At 36.9% G+C, this 12950-nt stretch overlaps 1 protein-coding gene across 1 annotated transcript in view; it reads left to right on the forward strand.

The window, feature by feature from the left end:
• The window catches only part of CSMD1 (CUB and Sushi multiple domains 1), a 1107925-nt gene that overhangs the window by 714930 nt on the left and 380045 nt on the right, over positions 1-12950 (forward strand). The window contains exon 7 of the mRNA XM_017739215.1: positions 11806-11883. Coding sequence (XP_017594704.1) covers positions 11806-11883 — 78 coding nt within the window. The remainder of the gene's footprint in view (positions 1-11805; positions 11884-12950) is intronic.

Raw genomic sequence — 12950 nt, forward strand, 5'->3', positions numbered from 1 at the left:
TTTACCAAGGATGCATATATAATATCACTGCTGGGGACTATGAATGTAAATGCACTGCTTATGTTAACTCTGTGTGTCTTAAGCCTGTTAGTTAGGGTTCATGAAAACAATGTGATTTGTCCTGCTGATGCACCAGAAAACCATGATTCAACAGAATAACAAGGGGGAAGTTTGGGATAAAGTTACATACACTGGAAAATAGCTTTTGTTGTTCTTCATTATGTCTTATCTCTAGACAAATACTCACCAAGGTGTTAAAACTTCTGGGAAATATCTGGGGAGATCATTATTTCAGATGTGCCTCTCTTGATCTGCATAATACATCAGATATTGGGTATAAGTGTAAACTTCCCTGATGTAGAATATACCTTGAATGACAAGTGGAAGTATCTTATTGCAATTAAAATTCTTACAATTACACAAATTTCCTTTCTTAATTTAAATAATAATTTTGAAATGAAGGTTTATAAAATTTACTGTATTTAATACAAAGTTCTTTGAATTACATGACAGGTCATGGATTACACAGCTAGCTATCTTATCAGGCTCAGTTGCAATTAAATAAATTCCTGTGTTAGTGATATAAGCATCAACTGTGTTAAAACATAGGAGAAATATTTCAAGACCCATAGGATGAAAATTCAGAGTGTTATAAAAATCAGGTTAATCTAACAGCTTCATTAACTCCTTTTTTATTATACAGCATTAGTAATTATATTATATGTGTATTTAAAAACTAAGCAGAAGTAACAGTATTTTCAGCTAGAGTAGTCTACTGGTACCACAAATTGCACAATGGTAGATGTTGGAAGAGAGCTCTGGACCTCATCTAGTCCACTGTCCTCCTCAAACAAGAGTCACCTAAAGCAAGCTGCCCAGGACTATGTCAGGTGGGTTTTGAATACCTCCAAGATTAGACTCTGCAACCTCTCTGGGCATCCGATGCCAGTGTTTACCCTTGGAGTAAAAAGGTTTTCACTTACTTGTAAGTGAAATTTCCTGAGTTTCATCTTGTGCTTATTGCTTCCTGTCTTGTCAATGGATCATCATGAAGACTCTGGGCCCACCTTCTTTACACCCTCTCATCTCATCAAGTATTAATGCACACCAATAAGATCCACCCCAATCCCCCCCAAGCCTTCTCTTCTCCAGGCTAAAATGTCCCAACTCCCTCAGCTTCTCTGTTACGTTTTTGTTTTCAGAAACTTCTGCTAAAATTCAACAGCTTTGACATAGATTTCCATCTTAGGTGCTTTTCTCAAGTTAAATAATTATTTGAACTGATCATGAAACAAAAAAAAAACCCCACCAAAAACAAAGTCTTGTGACATACACAACCTTGTTTTCAGGCACAAAACATATCAGTGAAACGATGCCTCCAATGTCTGATTGTCTCCAGACACAATCCTTATATTTGTCTGCTGGGCAAATTCTGCATTGCAGACTATATGACTCTGAGACCTCCAAGACACATTTCCTTATGGGCAACTATTCCCAATAGTTTAAACAGACTGTTCCAGAATACACACATGTAGTTGGGATAGATACCATGATATATTGAGCTATTCTGTCTTTGAGACACCTAAAGTAACTGTATAGACTTTTTAATGTAACCGTTTTCACTAACAGATGAGTCCCCATTATCAGACCAAACTAAAGGAATCCTTTTGATTGTTCTGCTTTTCCAGAAATTCTAAATCTTGAGCACCTGTCCTCAGGGCATTCAGGACTCTGTTTTCTGATGTTACTTAAGGCTGCTTTCTCCTTTTGCTGCTTGCTAGAAAGAATAGTCCTTTAAAGTCAGTCTGTGCTGTCTCTTTATGACTGCTTGCTTGGCTCATTCATGTGTGTGTGGTGAAGGTGTATAATTATGCTGCACAAGAACAATAGTCTTCATTGTTTTGGGGAAATAGACAAGTCAGTAATTTTGATTGCAGTCTTTAGATATTAAATGAAAGCAGCTTTTATGCTTTGCCAGATAGTACATTATTGTATTTTAGAGTTCTTATATAGATTTTTCTCAGTAGCTGTCAGGTATAAGGTTTTTCATGAAACAAAATCACAAGATACTCCTAAAAAAATGGTAGCTTGTCCATGTTCAGATTGCATCATAAAGACTGTGGTGGGTTGACCTTGGCTGGATGCCAGGTGCCCACCATATCAATCATTCACTCCTGCACCTCACCAGGTAAGAGAAAATGTATTGCGATAAGGACAGCAAAAGATCACTCGCCAGTTACTGCCATGGTGTAAAACAGGCTCAACCCTCACATATTCTCGCTCCTTTCTCTGGTTGCTGTTGATGCTTCACAGTGACTTTTTTTCCCTCTTAAATATGTTATCCCATCGCTGATGGGCTCAGCCTTAGCCACTGGCTGGTCAGTCTTGGAACCATCTGGCACTGGTTCTGTCAAACGTGAGGGAAGCTTCTGGCAGCTTCTCACAGAAACCACCCCTGTAGCACCCCTACCCCCCTCAAAAAAGCTGCCACTAAAACCCAATACACAAATACTTTTTGGACATTTTTATATTTTTAATATGAATCTATTTAAATCTATTTGTCCTGATCTCACACACCTCTTGTGGTTTCACTGGGAATTAGACGATGAAGGACTGGAGTTCCTCAATCCTGAAAGTCACTGCAGATAGAGCTACTACACAGGGCATGGTCATACAACCACAATGACCAGCCACAGCTTACATGCAACTGTTCCTTGCCATTACTTTATTCCTGTATTTTTTCACACCTGTTCCTTTCCAAGCCACTTTAATCCATCCCTTTCCCTGATGTTGATTCCTCCCCTAAATACTCCATAATTAGCCTTGTGCAAACCCAAAATGCTCTTCTCTTTTCCTCCACAATGAGTTCTGTGTCCCTGAGCAGGGCCCCTCTTCAGTCTCTGAAGTGACTGGAGAGCTCCTAGAGTGAGCTGTGCCCCAGCCCTTGGGGCTGGGTCTCACCAGGGACAGCCCTGGGGAGGCCGGGATGGAGGTTGGGTCTCTATTGGCATGGAGGTTCCCCCACTTGCCCAGGACCCTCTGCATTTCTTCTGCACTTGTGGCAATGGACCTGGGGTGGTCCCAGGGGAGCCAGGGTGAAGTGGCATTTGTGTCACCCATCCACCATCATGTAGTTGTGCTCCTCTGTTTGTGCAGAGGTGAGCTTTTTATTGCCTCACTGTCCTGGATGCAGAGGAGGCAGGCCTTAGACCCATGTGGGCAGGGCCAGGCTGCTGTTCTAGACCAGCCACATCATTGCTGGGGGGTAGTTTTGGGGGCGAGAAAAGGTGAGCACACCCCAGAAGCACTTCATTTTGCCTCTCCACTGGGGAGACTGTTGATTGTTGGGATCAGCTCTGTCGGGATTGTCCTCTGCTGCTGCCACTCATCCCCTTCCTGGTCCTCTGGGACATGGCTTGGAGACATGGTAAAGCCACTGTGTCCCCAAGACATGGTGCTGACAAAAGCAGGACCCCTGTGTTGCAGAGTCAAAACCCCAGCAGAAACTGGTGCAGTGCCAGTGCCGGAAGCAGCCATGCGGGGTCAAGTCCAGCTTCTGAACTGGCAGCGTGGCATGGCACAGACAAGCTGACTTTCAGGGGTTTGTCCACCATTGTTTTCCATTGTTTTGGGCTCAGGGACAGGGAGAACCAGCCAAAGGAAGTGGCCACCATCTTGTCTTTGTCCCAGGGGCTGCATGGATGTGACCTATGGGGAGCATCCACCATCCTATCTTTGTCCCAGCAGCCATGGAACTAAGTCAATGTGGTGAACTCCTGTAGTGTGTAAAATACCTTCTATTTTTGTATACTTTTATTATTGCTATTGTTGCTGTTACTGCATGTTCCTTATTCCATTGTTCTTTTCCTTTTTGTTATCTCAACCCATAGTGTCTGTCTTTGTTCCCCTCTTACTGGAAAGGTTAAGGTGAAGGGGAGTGGTTTACTTGGAGTTTAATTTCCATCTGGTGTTAAATCACCACATTAACATAACATATCTAGCAACATCACTGGCTTTTCAATAGCAAGTCAGTATGGGAGGCAGCACAACGCACCTCTTTGAGCAACAATGGAATAAGAAACTTTTTTTCTTTTCCTAGTAAGAATTCAGATTATCAGACTTTTTATATAGTTAGCATACAGATACTTTAATTACTCTTTTGACCTCATATCAAATTAATATCATGTTTATTATCATCTTATCATAGCTATATTATTGCTGTAACTTGGTCTTTTCCAGTCAGCCAAAACTAATACTAACAAGCAGTCAATTTAATTTTCTTTTCTTTGTTTGCTCTTTGATTAGGCAAACAGAATTATTATAATTTATTTCATTAAAATATTGGAACTACCAATTGGATTTCAATATTTGCATAATTAATTTGTTCAGCAATTTTTTCAGATCTTTCTATCTTGTATTTTTGGCAATATTTAGTGCCCCATTATTAGCATGGTCAAGAAAACCAGCTTACTGACATAAAAAAAAAATAGCACTACTAGAATTGCACATCTTAATGCATTAAATAAATATATTTTTTAAATGCTTGATGAGCTGAATTTATAAATAAAAAATTGTAGTGTAAAAGGTGTATCCAAATGATTGGTGTTTGGATTTCCCTTTGAATCATATTTATTGTCCCATCTTCTACCAGAGTAGAGTAGGAGTTTAAAGAAAATTTTAAAATTTAAAAAATTAATTAGGTATAGAGTGAAGGGTTTGTTTTGATGTTTGTTGTTTTTTTCTCTCCACACACCATGTGTCATTTTAATTTCATTTTTTGTATTTTGATGTGATTTCGTCAATAAAAATATTTATGTCCCAGATTCTCTGTGTTTTCCTGTGGAATTTTTTTTCATACTTTCAGAGTTTGTAGTCAGAAGGAGGCATGGTTTTTAATGGCCCTGAAAACCACCAGAAAAATTTTCATTGCAGTGATATGCTCTGCCTTGTCTTCTTCATGTCTGTCATACCAGCAACATTGGTCTCATGGAAATGAACACTCACATCAGATAAACTGGATACAGTTCTTGTTCTGCCTTGTTCCTTGGTGGCATTGCCATGGGGGAAAAGACGTTACAGTCATTTAGTTATGAACTTCTTTTTTTTTTTTAATTCCTTTACCCACACCTCTGCTGATACACGAAGATTCTTTGCATATTCAGTGGGAGTTGCAGAGTATGTGGTTTGTCATTTGCCAGTGCTTCATAAATGTGTAAATTCCCCAGAAGTGAGGTATCATTAACAGGCTTACTAGGAGATGAAAACCTAACACTTCCCAGAAACAGAGCTTATCAATGTACACAGAATGACTTAAAAGGTGTGATAAAGAATCCCCTGCATTTTTTCTTGTTTACAGCACGTACAGTATGCTTGTTTAGCTTTTGCTTATTTCTGAACAATAGAAGGTTGTTTTAATATTTTTGGTTTTCTTTTGAAGAGGAAAGAACCGCACAATACCTTTATCTATACAGCTAAAATTAATCTTCTTAAGTTAAATATTTGTTTTCAAAATTCCTGGAAATAGAACAGAATAAGAACATTTCCAAAGCAAAATGTGATTAATGGGTGTGTTTACTTTCACAGTAACTCAGGTCTCTGTTGCAGAGTGTTTCAAATAAACTATTCTACTTTTGGCAAGTTTTTAGAGGTTCAAGAAGGTATTAGGTATTTTAATAATTATATAACAGAAGTTATCAATCTGTTGTGTTTGACTACATTCAGTAATTCAGGATTTAACAAACAGATAATCCTGAAGTCAAACAATGAATATAAGAGAGGCTGCTGAAATAAATGTATACAAATGGAAAACCATAAGTGAAATAATGTAAATCAACTTGCAATTGCTAGTTCTTTCAATGAATTTTCATAATTCACTAAGTCTGCCTATAAATGCATGTCCGTTCTTTCTACATATTCCTTAAAATCCTAGAAATGATGTTTTAAATAAGTGAAAAGAATTTGCAGTATTTCCTTGATGCATGGTACTTTTAGTCAGGGGTTTAATTTATAATTCTTACTTATAGTAAATTTCAAAAAGAAATTAAATAAAAGCAATTGATAAAATCAAAAAGTCAGAAAACCCTGTTATTTTCTAGCTCTTAAGAGATGCTGAGTATAGTTTTCCTTTAAATGGTACTGAGACAATAATTTCTGTCTTGTTGAATTTTATTATTAAGAGAGTAAACCAGTCTTGATATGAAAACATCAACAAGGAGATAATCCACCATCTTTCTTGACCATTCCTTTCTGTGGCTAACACAACCACTGTTAAATATGTAGTCCAGTACTGCCACAGGTAATACTTCTTTCTTAAGTGTCTAGTGAAATGTTGCTAAAAAGGCTCAGACATAGCTGCCTCATGATATCAACACTAAAAAGATACCAATTTAGTAACAGCAGTTCAGACTTCAGCCATTGTTTGGCATGGTGTTATCCTCCCCAGAATTATTCAAAAGACTATAGTTGAAGTGGCATTCAAACAAGGAACTGAGTGGATCTCATTTTATGATTTATTTTTGGAGACAATTCCTACAAACTACTGCCCAGTGTGTTCTGTAATGTTGTATATTCACAGAGCAAATTGTGTTGATACAATTTTCCAGAACCGTGGAGGGTATCTGCAGTCATTGAAGACTTGATGCCTGCTGGACTGGTTTTATTATGATATATCATACATTCAAAGCACAAAGTAGCTAAGGCAGTCCATCAGGGCAAGGGGCCAGCTAGGAGACATAGAGAAGGTTAATGGTAAACAAATGGCTGTGCTCCTTTTTAAACTTGCAGATCCTGTGTCAGCTTATACACACAGAATGAGAAAGATTTGTGTAAAAATCCATTGTGACACCAATTTGTCTTGGTGCCACTTATTCACTAGTACTGCATGCAGAGATTTCCAGCACAGGGAGCAGGTGGAAGGTCTGATAGTGACAGGCAGTACTTTGCTGAATTGATGGAACAAGGAAGCCAACTGATCATGAACCTACAGCTTTTACAGGTAGCCATATAGTAGAAACATTTGTGCCTGCTGTGAAGCTCTCTGGAGTTATAATACCGATTAGTAGGGAAGATTTTGAAAGCTGTTAGTTTGAGAAACACTGGGGGAGTGTATTAGACAGAATACTCTTCAGGCAGGGAACAGAGAAACTGAAAAGGGATGGACTATTCCAGTGAGTTGGTTTAAACTAGAGATCCTACGGAAAACTGTGATGTTTCTGCAAAAAGTCAAGTGGGTCGCTGAGAGGAAAAGGTTGTAATGATCCTTCCAGGTTATTGAGTGCAGGATATTGTTTTATTTACAAAATTATTATAGAATTCCCTTCATAAACTGAAGACAATAGTAAGATTGACTGCTTTTTTCTTACTCTCATAAATACTAAACTTTTAGAAAGAATTCATGGTACAACAGGCCATAGTGAAGCAGAAGAAAACCTAGAAAGAGGTAACAATTTGTTTATGGTCCCACATGACTTTGAGTAATAAGAAAGAAATGTTTGATCCATAATTATAATATGGAGAGAACACTGGTGCTGCGAAGTGTGAAACTGTAGATTATTTATTCCAAAGCCAAAAAAAGGTAGTATTCTCATAATCGTGTCTTTGGAGGAGAACATGAAAAGATTAGGCACGAGGGCAAAGCAAACAGACCACTGGAGCGGACTCTTCAATCTGAATTAAGAAAATACTTTGTTTCACAATAGGATTACTCAATTGAAGAAAATCAGAACAGTGAAGTGAAAGCAAAAGGAAATTGCTGAATTCAGCACTGTACTGAGATAAATTTGCTAATTTTCTTCAAGAATAATCCCATGAATGTTCTTGCAAACACATCACTGTTTTTTACTGAACTCTGAAAAATATTTAAAGCAAAGTATAAGTCTTTGTAATAGATATTTATCATACATAAAAAATACTGAAAATATTGGGGTTTTTTTCTGTACTGTAACAAAACCAGAGAACTGTTAAAATATATATATATATATATATATATATATTCCTCATAGTGACACAGAGCTTCAGGCTGGACAGGAAAGGTGCTTCTTGTGATCACCAGATACTGGGAAATATGCTGTTTCTCTTCACCTTCAAATATCCGTTCTTAGGATAAATCTGCAGTGAAAGGCAGCCAAGAACTGAACTCAGCAGAGCAGTAGCAGAGCAGCTTGAGGAAATACCAGTAGATGATGTCAGAATATTTTAGCTTTGAGTGGTAGCCAGTATTTGAAGTCTTGGAGGTTATTTCATGCCGGAAGAAAAACCGACAAGATACTCATGTATTTGGGTAATTGGGGAAAAACATGTCATCCAAGTTTAGGGTAAAATGCATTTTCTTCACACATGCTCAAATATGTTAGAAACTAAGAGCTGCATGGAAACCAGAATAGATTTGAATGAAGCTTTACAACTTGAAAGTTTTATGATCCATTCAAATAAGACCAGGCATATATTCCTTTCAAGGCTGAGTTTTTTTCAGCTGTAGCAAAAGTTTAAGGAATACCACTGGTGCTTTCCAGTAGGCTGATAAGATTGTCTTGGACTTACAGAACTCAGCTCTCTGCCCTCCTCCCTGAATAGGTTACTCATCTCCAAAAGACTCTTGAAGTTATGATTAACAGAAAAGGTGAAGCCAGTGAATTCAGTAAGCTTAACTGAATGTTTAAATGAAGAGAATAGAAATAGAAAGCTATGCAGATTTTAGACTATGCAGATTTTAGTCACTTAAAAGGTGGAAAGGGCTATTCAATTCTGGCATTATTAATGTAAACCCGTTCCTCTTCTTGTAATGTTAAATGGAAAATCATCTTTGAAATCAGGAAAACCATTTTAATGAGGGAGCAATGAGGAAGTAAAAGAGAAGTGTCTCAGAAAAGGTATTCAAATGCAATTTAAATTGTTATAAAATGTGCAATTTAGAGTATATCTTTTATTTACAGGAGGGGCTGAACTGGTTCACTTGAACCACAGTGTGCAGTAGTCTCTTTTTCTTTTTCAGATGTTGAACAGCTTTTATTTTAAAGATTATGTTTGCTTAATACCTTTTAAAACTACAAGAAAAACATGATACAGGACACATGCGAAAACTTACACACTCAAGTATAAAAGAGGCAAAAGTTTGCATTTTATATATCAAACTATCCTACTTAACCTCTTAGATCCATATGCCTCCATATTTGGAGCCAAACATACATTTGGCTGTTAAAGTTTTCCAGGCATAAGTGCACATTCCACCTAATGTTTACTGTCTAAAATGTAAAGACCGATCTTCAGCAAGTATTATGTAATTCTGTTATGTTTTATGGAGAGGAAAAGGCATCTACAGAGGAGGATTCGTTGTGTCTATCTTAGCAGGGGATGAATCACCCTCTTGAGTTAGCTATTTTTCTTCATAAAACATACATTTAGATGACTGATCTTAAGTATTATGAGTCCCCTACCTAATGTTTTTTCAGTTAGATACAGAATGCCTTTTTCTTGTCATATGAAAAAAATCCAAGGATAGAAACTGCAGGACCTGTTTCAATGCATAACAGTCAAAAAGCTTTTCATATATCAAGTCAAAGCCTCTTGTCTCAATTTGTGGTCTCTATTTCAAATAAAGCTGGTGAGTATAATTTTTCCTCATTCTCAAGAAGTGTGCTTCAAATATGTGTAACAAATGCCCTCAAGAGTGAAATGTCACAAGGAATTTGAGTGATGATTGTCATTTTTACTCTAAAACAGTGTCACAGGACAAAGAGAAGAAAGAGAATATAGTTCTTTTTTCTGTTCACTGCATAATAATTCAGTGTTTTTACTACTCATCCATGTAAGCAATATCTCAAAGAATATTGTAAGCAAAATCCTCGAAGAACTTCTCACATGTTTTACATGACACAGATATTGATAAATTGATAAATTCCTACTGGTGGAGGGACCACAATCCAGACAGTATCCCAAATATTCACTGCAAGAATTGTATTGTTCATTTCCCATTAAATGTGGATTATTTTTAACAGACTTGTTACACAGCCTAAAAACTGAACATAAAGTGGCACTTGATAGAGATTTTCATACCTAAGTCTAGAAACTAATCCAAAGAAAACCATATCCATGAAGTTTGCCCTTCCAAAAGTCCTTGGGGATATTAATCTTACTGTCTGCATTGATGTCTCTGTATAATGTACAGTTCCTTCCTGAGAAGAAAACAGCACACTGCTATCATAACCATTTCATACTATTCAGCTACAATTGTGTTTCAATCATCTTTCATCATTTGAACACCTGTTTTCCAGGTTTAGGCATGAATGGCTGCACTTGCACATAGCACAAAAAGTACTTTCTGCAGTACTTGCTCAATTTCAATAGTCAAGAAAAGCCTTCGCTCTGAGGTTGCAAAAGCATTAGAAGTCCAATTTAGATATAAATACAATGGAATCATGATTCTTGATGCAATATTTAAAGACCTCTTAACTTGCTGTTTCTACCACTTCACTTAGAAATCTTTGCATACAGATCAGTGTATATTGTAGTAATTATAAATTTTATACCATGTAATGACAAAAGTATAACTGACATTCTGTAGAATGAATTTATATGCTGTGAGGTACTAATTACTGCCATATAAGAAATGGCAGTAATTAGTTGAGTTGAATTAGCTTGAGTTGAATTCTTGTTTCTGTTTGTATCCTGGATAAATAAGTGCATTTTGATATTCTTAACCCCTGCAAGGTCTAGGAAAAAAGTATTTAATATGAATCAGGGAACGATTACAGGTTTTTGTAATTTTTGGTAACTGACATGCATCATGATGTTGTCATTAGCATTCTGATACAGAGTCAGGCATCAGCTATTTTGCAATTGCTATTGTTTTTTGACACAATAGTTTTGAATTGTTCAGGCTTGTTCCACAATTATTTTCTATGTCTGATTTTACTTTCCATTGCTCAATTTGTTCCCACAGAACTAATTAATATCCTGTGAAGTTATCCTACATTTCTACACTTTTGTCTTACCATTACAATAAAAATCCTACTCTGTGTCTTCCTTAAGGTATAGCTGCACTACTATCTTCTCATGTTTCTTCCTACTTGGCTCCTGATCCCACCTATGGTGCCCTAACTACTTAATAGAGATAGGCTGGGATGTTATCAGCCATTCAGCTGACTAAACAGAGAAAAAAGATATTAAACCTCTGATGCATCTGTTCTTTCTCACAAAACTTTGCCCCTTTGAGAGCCCTTACTCTCTTTCTTCTTTCTAATTCAGTTGAAATTGCCCTGTGGATTCAAAAGGGTTTAGGTGAGCCAAATAATGTAACACACTGTGTTAATCTCCTTAGGAAATGTAACTAAAAGAATGCCTCCTGATGAAAAGTGAATCAAATAAAGGCAGATGTGAATATCACATTTAAAGCTTGTAGTCCTTGAATATGTGTAGATAATGTTATGTACATTTTATGTAAGAAAAAAATGTTTTAAATGTTTAAGATTTTCTTATATGGAATGGCAAGCACAGGGAATCCATACCTGTAATTAAGACAGGCTGTTCTTTTCTTTGAACGTAAAGAAACTTGAATTCAAAATATTGCCAATCCTGATAATGTCTGTTTAAAAAGGACATCTTCTGAAACATGATAAATGGTTGTATTTTTGTAAAAATAAATAAAAAATAAAAATGTATTTGGATTATCACAGAAGCTGCAGTTATTTCAACCTGATTTAGGTTTCCTATATAGCTTTGTATTATTGTAATGCATGATTTTGCTGCTATATGCCCTTTTAATGAGGTTTAATGTTGAATTATCTTCTCTTTGCTTGCTTGTCTTCTCAGTAAAAAAAGCAATTGAACTGAAATCAAGAGGAGTCAAGATGTTGCCCAGCAAAGACAGCAACCACAAAAATTCTGTCTGTAAGTTGTTTGTTTATACCCTTCTTTTTAGTGACTGCATATATATTCTGGAATCCTTATAAATACACAAATCAAAGAGAGGGATTTTGGGATGCTATGGTCATAAAATGGTTATTACTCTTTCAGTTGTCACTGAATTAGAACTCCACTGATAATATTCTATTGAGTGTAGAAAGCAGAATATGGTGGTTTAAAATCTCAAAAATATGGTATATAGAAACCCCCTGCATTTTATTTATTGCAGCATTTTTGTATATTGGGTTATTTAGAATTCAGGGACACATGGCAAGTTAGGAAATCCAGGCAGAACGGTGCCATGTAGACTTCATCAATTCAGTACTGGGCACAGTGAAGGTATCTGAGAATTTTCTGTATCTAAATTCACACTTTGTAAACTCCCCTCACTCAATATCACAGCTAAATTCTGCCCTCGCCTTGCCACACTATGTCTGGTGACTGCCTCTCTCCAGTCTTGCACAGCGTGGGTTAAGAACTGCTGTAATTCCCAGCTTCTCAAGAAGATGGAGATCACCTTCCTCTCATTGCATGCATAGTGCACTCTGGAATGACATCTGTTTGGTCCCTTTACACCTTCTTCCATGGGTAAAGGGTAAAGCTAAAATCAAAATGCTAACTGTGGGACTATGAGGTTGTTAGTTTTTTGAGCATCACTTTCTCTGAACTGGCAATCTGACTAATATCCTGAGAGCTCTTTTTCCATTAATTAGGCCAGTCTTGAATCAAGAAAAAGAGGATATTTTTGAATTTTGAAAGCTGAGAGTCCCTTTAGCCCAGAAAAAAAAAAAAAAAAAGCCAGAGGTTAGGCCAGCATTCACACAGAACTCATTAAAAGTGTTAATGTAATGACTAAGATGTATTCAGATAAATTAATTCCTCATGTAATAACACTGAACTCAATGAAGTGAAACCTATGCTGTGTTTGCCTCATTGTGTGCTATTCTGCAAGTGCAGAGAGAGTGAGAGTCTTGAAAGCTGATGTCTAGGGGATATGGTTTTGTCTCTGTGTTTCTGTCATGCATTGTTTAATGCAAAGTGAGTTTTTGGGA

Source organism: Corvus brachyrhynchos, unplaced genomic scaffold (genome assembly GCF_000691975.1).
Source record: "Corvus brachyrhynchos isolate BGI_N302 unplaced genomic scaffold, ASM69197v1 scaffold136, whole genome shotgun sequence".
Lineage (NCBI taxonomy): Eukaryota > Metazoa > Chordata > Aves > Passeriformes > Corvidae > Corvus > Corvus brachyrhynchos.